Source organism: Trachurus japonicus, chromosome 7, assembly GCF_045865225.1.
Source record: "Trachurus japonicus isolate A0001 chromosome 7, Traja_1.0".
NCBI lineage: Eukaryota > Metazoa > Chordata > Actinopteri > Carangiformes > Carangidae > Trachurus > Trachurus japonicus.
The window spans coordinates 30,086,284-30,096,835 of NC_140913.1; the positions used below are offsets into that span (position 1 = coordinate 30,086,284).

Consider the following 10,552-nt stretch of genomic DNA (forward strand, 5'->3'; position numbering starts at 1 on the left):
TAGATCCATGGTTAGACGGTCAGACCCCCCCTCGAGAGATTAAGTCTGCTAACCGTAACCGCTAGCTTCTCCAGTTGTAGCAACGTTAGCAATGGCCGCACCATAACAAACAGCGCAGTAAATATATTTATCCACTATCAACGGATCAAAAAGCCACTCATAGCCACAAATAAAGCTCAGAACAGCACCAAACGTCATCACGAGTAGGCTACAAACAGGGTCCCAGCCCATAATACGAGGCATCAAACATCTGTTAGCTTAGCCTGATTTCTATTGAAAAGAGACGAAAACAACTCACCCACTCTCCTCCAGTTATACGCTATGTAGCAACTTTCCACGTCCAGCATAGCGTCCAGGCACTGACAACACACGTCGGAGTCCGACTGGCAGCACAGTCATTTTTCAACGGCCACTGGCTGGCAATGACCACACTGACCACTTGATTCCCCCAGGTCCAGCACATAGACTCCCCAGTGTCCCACGTGTCCCGCTTATCAGAGCTATAGAGCCTGCTCAACGTCCAGAGGGACTTGACTGCTGTGTCACATATTGTCACCGTGACTGAGAATATTGTTCCTGTATTAGAAACCACTGAGGGATTACTGAGAGTTGGTTCACTCTACAGGTGTCCAACTTTATGATTTAGTTTTGCATTTTCTCCGTGACATATGCTTTACTAGTAATTTATGTTATTTATGCTATTTGCATGCTCACATGTAGTCTTGATTGTGTTTTTAAGGTTTAAACCTGCAACAGGGAACAAGGAAAAAAGTGAATCAAAACAAAACAGAATGATAAGAGTGTCCTTGAAGTACTACTATTACTACTGCTACTAATAATGATAATAAATAATGATATAAATCAGTGTTAAGTCACATTTTTCTAAAGAAAATATGATATGATGAATAACTCTGAAGATTTATTTAAATTCAACACACAAAACGGTCATAAATAAAGAAAATCTATACATGTTCCATGTTTGCAAAGGGAATTGTTAATCTCACAGTCCACGGAAAGCTGCAAAGCCTGTTTACAAAATGTATTTACAACATCTGGATCAAACATAAAATGGATTTACACATGTGTCTCACGCTGGTTCCAGACATTTGACACCAACTTATTGTGACATGACAACAGAGCTGGAGCTGTGGAGGGAAAGACGCAGTATTGTGGCTGACAACAAGACGACAGCAGCAAGACGAGGGAGACAGAAAACCTGGAGAATACATTTAGCATCACAATGTTCTTTTTTTTTTTTTTTTTTCCAGTAATGCTCGTATACTGTCAGATTTGTTGCAGATCTCCAGTAACTGAAATGACAACTTACTTCCTCTCCGACTCAGCTGATGGTTTGAATAGGAAATTATTTGTTTGCTGTCAGAGTTTCTCTCATTAGTTCCTGTTTGTCAGACTGAGTGAGTATCCAGTCAGTCTTTTTCGTTTGAAGAAGTTGCAGTGACAAAATCCTTAAAATAAAAGACGAGGTAGCTGGTAAATTAAGAACTAGAAGTGGAACAAAAAGCAGTTTTGTGTTAGATCCCTGTTTATCCACAGTACAGTATATATAAAAATATGAACCAAATTTACTGAATGGTTTGTGTGAAATATTCTCAAAATTGCTCTGTGAAGTCTGGAGTTATGCCGAAAAACATTTTGTGACCTTTGAACATCAAAATCTAATCAGCTCATCTCTGACTCCAACACCAAATTTCTGCACAGTTGTGTTCATAATGATGGGATGGACAAATAGCCGGATGCAAAACAGAATGCCTCTGGCTTTTCTGGCTCTCACCAACATGGAGGCATAAAAAAACATTCTCAAAACAAAACACTTCACATTAAAGGTCCTGCACACCCACACAGGCATTTTAATTAGACCTCCACACATGCTGAAATTAGATGGAGCCATTCTGGGAATTACACAATATCAACAAACTGTGTGAAGTATTAACAGTGATAATGGTGTAAAATGGTGGCGAGCTGACAGGCGAGTAGGGGAACTGTCAGTCTGTACACACCCACGCTAGGCCTTCAAATAAACATCTCACATCTGTATTAAACATCCAGATGTCTGATGAATGTGCAGTAAAACTGAGAATACAATATTTCACAGTTACAGTACTGATGCAAAAATTACGGAGCCCCTAAAGTAGCATGGGTAAAAAATAAAAAATTAAACGTTTCAGGTGTGCATGCGAAAGTTTAAGTTCGCACCTGAAACTTTCTGGTGTGCACGTGAAAGCTTTGCATGAGCACGGTAGCGGAATCGACGTCCGTCGTAAGCTCTTGAATGAAATTAACAACACGATCCAAAGCGGTGTATCCCTTGCGCCAAAACAGACTACATGACTTCAAAATTTGTTTTAAATGTCTTTCAGACACAACATAACGACAATGTCCTTATAATGAAGTCCCAGGTCAAAATATAAACAAACTAACTCCTGAACTGTCATTTTCATACATGCAAATGCAATAGGCTTTTTTCAGGTGCGCACGAGAGAACTTTCAGGTGCGCACCCGAAACGTTTGATTTTTTTCTCCCCCATGTTCCTTTAGGGGCTCTGTAAAAAAATACCACAACTACACCACAAACACAAACCTACTGTATGTCACAGCAAACACGCAGATTATTTACAGATTCCAGTGTCAGTGAATACTCAAACAACTATAATAATATAATAATAATAATAATTCAAAACATTAAAACGTCCTCGTGAGTCTTTATTATGAGATGCTGAAAGTGCTTGTTTCATCATCTGTCACATTGAACCGCTTCATGTTTTGCCCATGGCTCACGTCCTCGTGCTCCGTGACCGGCTCGTTGCTCTCGTGCGATGAATCCTTGACCATGCCGTAGTACATCGGGACGTTGTACTCGACGGCCACCTTCTCCTTTTGCCGCCAGTTGCACTTGCAGAGCTTTTTGAAGGCCACGCGAAACTTCTGGGACATGAGGTTGTAGACGATGGGGTTGATGGCACTGTTGGTGTAGATGCACATGCGGCAGAAGAGCAGGAACCAGGTGTTGTGGTACGGCGGGTCCACCAGGGAGTTGACCACCACCAGGGTTCGGTAAGGCATCCAGAGCAAGGCGAAGAGCACGACCACCACGGCCAGCATCTTCGTTATCTGTCGACGGGAGGAGGAAGGAAATGGGGGACAAGAGAGTGATGTAATTATGTGATGAACAGTGATGAATCTGGAACAACTCGGTGTGGTAGAGAGAGACCAATGATCTCTACAGCATTTCTACAGACAATTGGGTGACAACATTTAGCATCATGTTGCAGCAGTCACAAACAGGCAGACTCTCAGATTCGGCCTCACGTTTGGTCCTTTTATTCCCGTCTCACAACTGCTGCGCTATCCACCTTTTTCCGAACGTCAAAAACGTAGCCTGTTTTGCCGGTTTTGCTCTTCCGGTGGAATTTTATGTTTACGTTTCCATGGTTTCGGTAGTCGCGGTAAATGCATGGATTTCTTTTTTTTTTTTTTTCAATGAAAATCTGCAAAACGCATGGATCATCACACCAGCTTTTAACAGTGGATATCACAAAAATTGACATCCGTGTTAAAAGCCAGCGTTAATAGATCCATGCCAAGGGGGCAGTTGTCGGTCTGAGAAGTGAAGCTCACTTCCGGGTTCAAAAAACTGCAATCCCCTCGGCTTCCTCTGGGGGCTGGTACCAGAAGGGAGCATTCTCCATAGACCCCCATGTTAAAATAGCCAACTTTACATCCTCAATAAACATGTTAAAAGCCTGGTACCATTACGTTTTTTGGTCTCAACCGATTCTACCCCCGCACACACTCTAAGGGGGGTGAATTTTTTTTAAACTCTACCGTTTTACTGTTATTAGGTTTAAAATTCTGGCCAATTAGGGCGCGGAAACGTTGAGTGACAGGTCCGGAGACCGCTGCTACGAGGCCAGTGGGCGGGCTCTCGGCCGGCTAACGGCCGCACCGCTCCAAATATGGCAAGTCAAATCCAACATGGCGCGGTTCAAACCCCCGTAGTAGCGGCACAAAACAGACTCCCCCAAACCAATGGGTGACGTCACGGGTGCTACGTCCATTCTTTTTACAGTCTATGATCCATGCATTTACCGCAACTATGACAACGACTGAAAACCATGGAAACATAAACGTACAATTCTACCAAACCGGCAAAACTGGCTTCCGGTTTTGACCTTTGATGATGTTCGGAAACTTGTGGATAATGTTACTTGCTCGTTTCCGTCTCTAAAACTACTGCGTTACAATGTTACTTTCTCTTTTCCGACTCTCCGTCTCACAGGAACTACCATAGCAACAAGAAAAGAACTCTGGTAACCATGACAATTACACGCGCTACCTGTTGGTGAAGATTCTCTTCCCAACTGCTTTTAACTCACAGAATCAGTTTAACCGTGTTTATGAATAGGCCTACATTAAAAGAAAATTATGGGGTCCCTTCTAACATCAATGGGTCTCTCACAATCACAACATTTTTTCAATATTTGTCACAAGGCTAAAATGGCAACTTCTATCTTCTCTACTTCCCAAACTATATCATAGGCGCAGCCCGCAGGTTACTATAAAATAACTTAAAAGTTTCATTAAACCACAGTATGAGGCAACATTTAGCCTTTTTTAACATTTTTTGGTTTTAAAATATTGTTCATAGTCTCTGTGTGCAAATGTTGGGTTGTCAGTGTGGAAAGTAATAAAACTGATGAACAAATACAAAAAAAACAACTTTAGCTAGTTAGCTTAGTTTAGCTATATTAACATCTATAATGTAGGCTACTGTGTTCACCAGTTCAGCAGTTGAACTGATCGAACCAGTTTACAATGAACGTGAACGTTGCTCACGTTTTATGACAGTTTTACGACTCAATTTGCCAATTTGCACTATTAGCAAGTAGGCTACCACTGAGGTTGTTAAGAAATGTATTACTTGTTAAACTTTTTATCTGATATTGTTCGATGAAAACTCACCAAAGATTATGTTGAGACATTTACTCAAAATGACAAATGTCAACATATGACAGCACTAGAGGAAAGATCATAAGGATTCAGCCTCTGGGGATCATGACTGTCTGTACAAAAGCTACCTTTGGAATAATTTATAAAATCCCTTTTTTCTCTTACAGATAAAAACTTCTAAAATGAATGTCTCCAGTATCTACCTGTTTCCTTGCAGAGACTGCGCCCTTGCTGGCCTTGTTGGTGCTGCTGGAGTGGCCGTGATGGACCGAGCCGCCTCCCGCTCTGTCGTTGAGATGCGACGGCAGCGGACTCATGAACAGGATCCTGGCGATGAGTCCGTAGAGCACGGTGGCGACGATGAGCGGGATCACGTAAAACAGAGTGAAGTCCAGGAAGTAGATGGGCATGTAGAGGCTCCTGGAGACCCGGTAGCCGCAGGTGACCACCACCCCGTTGGCGTAGACGGTTTCGTCGATGTCCACCAAGAAGAACCACATGATGCAGTAGAGCGAGGTGAAGATCCAGACGCCGGCGATGATCCTCTTGGCCCGGGACACGGTGCAGATGAACTGCGCCTTTATGGAGTGGCAGATGGCGATGTAGCGCTCGATGGTGAAGGCCGTGATGGAGCAGGACGACACGTTGATGCCGAGGTACTGGAGGTAGGTGATGCACAGACATCCGGTGTAGCCGTAAATCCAGAAGGCCACGACGTCGGAGATGTTGGGCAGCCCCGCGGCCAGCAGCACGATGAGGTCGGCGACGGCCAGACTGACCAGGTAGCAGTTGGTGGGCGTCACCATGTGCTTGGTTCGCAGCACCACCAGCACCACCATGATGTTCCCAGCGATCCCGACCCCGCAGATGAGCATCGTCAGGAATATCGTGATGACCTGCTCCCCGAGAGGCTTCATGGGCATCTGTGTCAGGTTCAACACCTTGGTGACGTCTTGGAAAACGGTCGTGTTGTTGTTCTCCATCGTGAGGTTTATCTCCACGGACACAAGATAAAGAGTCCTAAAGACAGAGATGCAAATATTAAGGAGTGTCAGAAAGACTTTTATTTTAATTATAACAAGAAAACTGCAACTCCCTCCTCTCCAACATCCCAAAATATAAAGTCCTGAGTTCGAGACTATAAAGAATTTAAAGGGATACTTCACCCCAAATCGATAATTCACCAATCATCTACTCATCGTCATGCCAAGGAAGGGTTTGGAGAACTTTCTGCGTCATCAAAACGCTTTAGGAGTTGCAGGGGGGGTCCAGCTGGCAACGGATTTTCATATAATGGCGTCGAATAGAGTTCATTTTTGAATCGTCCAAAACACACACTATGAAACATCCAGATACCTCCATACTGCTCGTCTGTACTGACCCAAGTGTCCTGAAGCCGCCACATGAAAAAGTTGTTCAGAAAAAACTAATGTGATCTGTGTTTTTAGCCTTGTTGTAGTAGTAGCTCCCAGTGGCTGCGCGCGAGATACGCTAGATATCCTGCGAGATGTTGTTCCGTGTTTACATCACACATCCAATGGTTTACAACGACGAACGAACATCTCACAGCAAAATTCACGCATATGCACAAACATCACCAGAGCCACTTGGAGCTACTGCTACAACAAGGATAAAAACAGAGATCAAATACATTTTTTTCCCAACAACTTCTTCATGTGGCGGCTTCAGGACACTTGTGTCAGTACAGACGAGCAGTATGGAGGAATCTGGATGTTTCATAGTGTGTGTTTTGGACGATTCAAAAGTGAACTCTGTCCGCCGCCATTATATGAAAATCCATTGCCAGCCCGACCGCCCCTGGAACTCCTAAAGCGTTTTGATGACTCCATGGCACGACGGTGCGTATATAAAATTGGTGAATTATCGATTTTGGGTGAAGTATCCCTTTAAGGGAGTGTCAGAAAGACTGTATTTTAATTCGAACAAGAAAACTGCAACTCCCTCCTCTCCAACATCCCAAAATATAAAGTCCTAGGTTCGAGACTATAAAGAATTTAAGATGATATAATCCAACATCGTTCATAAAGTGACTATAATAAATATTTTTATAGCATCAATCTATCATTTAGGTGCCCTGACACAACTTCACTGTTTGTTCTCTCTCTCGCTGCTCTCATTGTGTCGTGGTGGATGTTCATCACGGAGCGTTTATCTGATAAAGAGGCTCTTGTTTCCCCTCAGGATGAGTCGGCTGCAGCTTTTAAGTGAGTGAGTATTGGACTTTGATTCATCAGGTGATCAGAAACAAGACTCCAGATCAATGATAATCTCACAACATAAGTTAGAGGATGTATAAATTAGCACCTGCAGTATTTATAGACAGGTTCACCTATACAAAAGGTGATGATATAATTCCACTGCCCCCTAGTGGTTCATCTTGTTATTGCAGGTTTAATTACTTTTAAATTTAATTATTGTGATTTATATAAGGACACAATAGGTACATTACATATATATACACAGATCTGAGGCAGAAATATACATTTTAAAATTGTATGGTAAACTTAATATGATTATGAATACACCAGATACTCTCTAGTGAAGACTAAAGAGATGTAAAATTAAAGCTCAGCATCGTAATTAATGGCTTTTATTCAACTTTTAGTTCTGAAGCAAAGTGAAGAGAGAAGACAAAAATGATATTTAATCATAAAAATCCATCAGTATTCTTGTTTACTTGACTTTGGGAGGAATAATTAAGAATAAACTACTGCCCTCCTCAGCATACAGTATCATCATCGTAATCATGTAGCCATCATTTTTGAGTTTTTCCACTTAAACTCACAAGTAAAAAGTACAAATTTAAAGACACTCACCTTCTCCTCCAGAGAAAGACGAACCTCCTCTCAGTAAAACAAAAAACAAAATGCTATCCTCCACTTTTCTGAAATAAAGCAGAAATAAAACATTCACAGTTGAGTCAAGTGGGAGTAAATAAAACCACAGAAGAATTAATCTATATATATTAATATCATGTATCAGGAGAGGTGAAGTGTGCGTCTCACCATCCTCGTCCAGGAGGCAGCGCTCACTCTGACTCTCAGGTGCAGTGAACCAAGAAACACCGATGACTGCTGCTCGTCCTCCTCCAGAGCCGCTGCACTCGTCCACATATGTCTCTTTCTCTCTCGCTCTCTCTCTTTCTCTTTATTTTCCCAGTGCACCCCTCCCTCCCTCTCTCCATCCATCGCTCTCACATCACACACAAACACACACACACACACACCACTTTACTGCAACACACTGCTTTTGTTCAGCCACCAACTTGAAAATCAATTCCTCCTCCTCCTCCTCCTCCTCCTCCTCCTCCCATCATCCAGGGCTCGGGGCGTCATGTCAACCACCGCGGCCATGCATGTGACCATAAACCCTGTAATTATTGAAAGAACGGAGGAGGAGGAGGTGCAGCCTGCAATTGAACGCATCATCCACACTGCACTGACTGGCCATTGAACTGAAATGGCACTAATTACCAAGCCTTAGCCAACTGTGTTTTTTTTTTTTTCAGACATAATTTAGTTAACTCATCATCCTCCTGCGTGGAAAAGAGACAAATTGACATTTTCAGATTCTCGACTTCCCGATTGTCTCGACTTCTCCTGAGGGACAAATAGAAACACACATCAGAAGATTAAGATTCTCACTATTCCTGTGACATTTGGGAAAGCTTTCACAGCTCAGCTCCCGGCAGTCTCTCTGACTGTCTGTGTCTGTGACTCGGTGCTGGATGCTGGATGGATGTTACAAGCCGGTGCTCCTCCTCTCAACAGGGACAACAACAGAAACATTTAGGCTCAGATTAAAACCCATATTTCAAAACAAATCAAAAAATCTAATCTGTTTTTTTTCTCCAAACGCTATCAAAACAGATTCCAACAAACCACTTAGAGCTGGGACTGACCTCTGGCCCTCTATCTGTGCACAGCAGTGTCCAACGTGAATGCTAATACACAGGAGATGCTTGCATTTTTATAGAGGGGGAATAGTTTTCAGCGGCTCCAGCAGAGTGTCTCTAATGAACAGATAACAGCTTCACAGGAGGAGGAGGAAAGAGAGAACGAGAGAAAGAAAGAAAGAAAGAAAAAAATCCTGCAGGACATCTCCAGGTAATTGTCTGTCTGAACGGCTGCATGCCAACAAGTCTGTCAGATACTGTGTCTAACAACGACGCATCAAAACATCTTCAAATACGTATTTTAAGTTTTGTAATTGACATCTTGAAGTTTCTAAAGGCGCCAAATATGGTGTGTTCATTTTTTAAATATCTTACATCCTAGAGCTTGAACAAATACATTCTGTATAATACTGTGTTGCATATGTTTTTTTGCAACCTCAAAGGGCTGAAATTTGGGCCTCGGGTTCATATTTATTCACATTTTGAAGCAATAATCCATCTTTCAGTCGAGTGCATTTCCAATGAGCTTAAGACCAAAGCCGTCACACACTCTTAGCGAGCAACACACTTATGTGAGAGGGAAAAATAAAATATATGAATTATTTATCATTTCTGGACGGTCGTTTTTCTTTTTCTTTTTTTACACAGGTTGCTGCCGAATTTTGAGACAATAATAAAAAGTCAGGAGTAAAAATAGATGATAAGGAGGTTTTCTATTATTATTCTTGGAAGACGTCTTAAAATAAACTCCCAAAGCCTCATGGGAATTTAAAGCAGGAGTGAACTGATATGCAAAAGAGTTTTTCAGGAAAAGGAAGAGAGTCTTGTTTTCATAAAGGCGGCACTGAAATAGCCCCGTGAATTATTTCATGTGTGCATGAAACGTATTCGTTTAATTTATTAATGTTATCTAGGCCAGTGCAATATTGGAAAAAAAGAAATTGGCAAGATCTAATCTGTTGCTGCTCAGATCCGGAGGAGGAGGAGGAGGAGGAGGTGTTGTCCTCGTCTGTCTGAAGCACCACAGTGGCATCTAGTGGAACTGAGGGGGTAAAATAAAACCAAACATGAACAAACACAGAAAAAAAATAAAGCACAACTTCCTTTCCTGTGGAAAAAAAACAAAAAAAAAGTGGGCCCCTGCAACACAAACAGAGGGGCGATGAAAGCTGCACAGATGTTTTGTTTGTGTTGCATCTTTTCAAAAACCACATTGAAGTGTGGGCGCCTCTGAGCAGTTTGTTGAAGTGTTGATACGCTGAGAGAGGAAAAGGTGTCGATGTCGACTCACGCACACAGGAAGCTCTCGTCACTTTACCGAAACAAAACGATGATACAAACTGAGAAAGAGGAACAATCGAGGGGCACGCTGCAGTTATGTCATAAATGTATATATAGAGAGTTTCTATATATAACATACAGTGGCCAAAATTATTGCAACACTTGGCATTTCAGTTGTTGAATTGGCCATTAATCATCATTATGCGCTATAAATAGAGCCATCATAAGAAAGTTTAGGTCAAATCATTTACAAAGTCTGGACCTCGACCCCATTGTGCAAATTTGGGGCGAGTTGGAAAATGAACTGGATGGATCTATTTTACATTCAAAGGAAAACCTTTGGCTTGAGTAGCAGAAGGCAGGATGCGATAACTTTATGTTGAAGTT

The 10,552-nt window shown here is 42.2% G+C and overlaps 1 protein-coding gene across 1 annotated transcript; it reads right to left on the reverse strand.

Moving 5' to 3' along the window:
- Nucleotides 1–2,724: 2,724 nt before the first annotated feature.
- On the reverse strand, nt 2,725–5,951 carry LOC146985048 (thyrotropin-releasing hormone receptor-like). Its single transcript, XM_085783142.1, has 2 exons — nt 5,172–5,951; nt 2,725–3,129 (listed from the first exon to the last, which is right to left on the reverse strand). Exons 1-2 carry the CDS (start codon nt 5,949–5,951, stop codon nt 2,725–2,727), a joined length of 1,185 nt encoding a protein of 394 aa, XP_085639268.1.
- Between the last annotated feature and the right edge of the window lie 4,601 nt (nt 5,952–10,552).

Coding starts and splice junctions, on each gene's coding strand:
- LOC146985048 (XM_085783142.1), bottom strand. CDS start 5,951: ATGGAGAACAACAACACGACCGTTTTCCAAGACGTCACCAAGGTGTTG. Junction 3,130..5,171: donor CAGTCTCTGCAAGGAAACAG/GTAGATACTGGA, acceptor TCCCGTCGACAG/ATAACGAAGATGCTGGCCGT.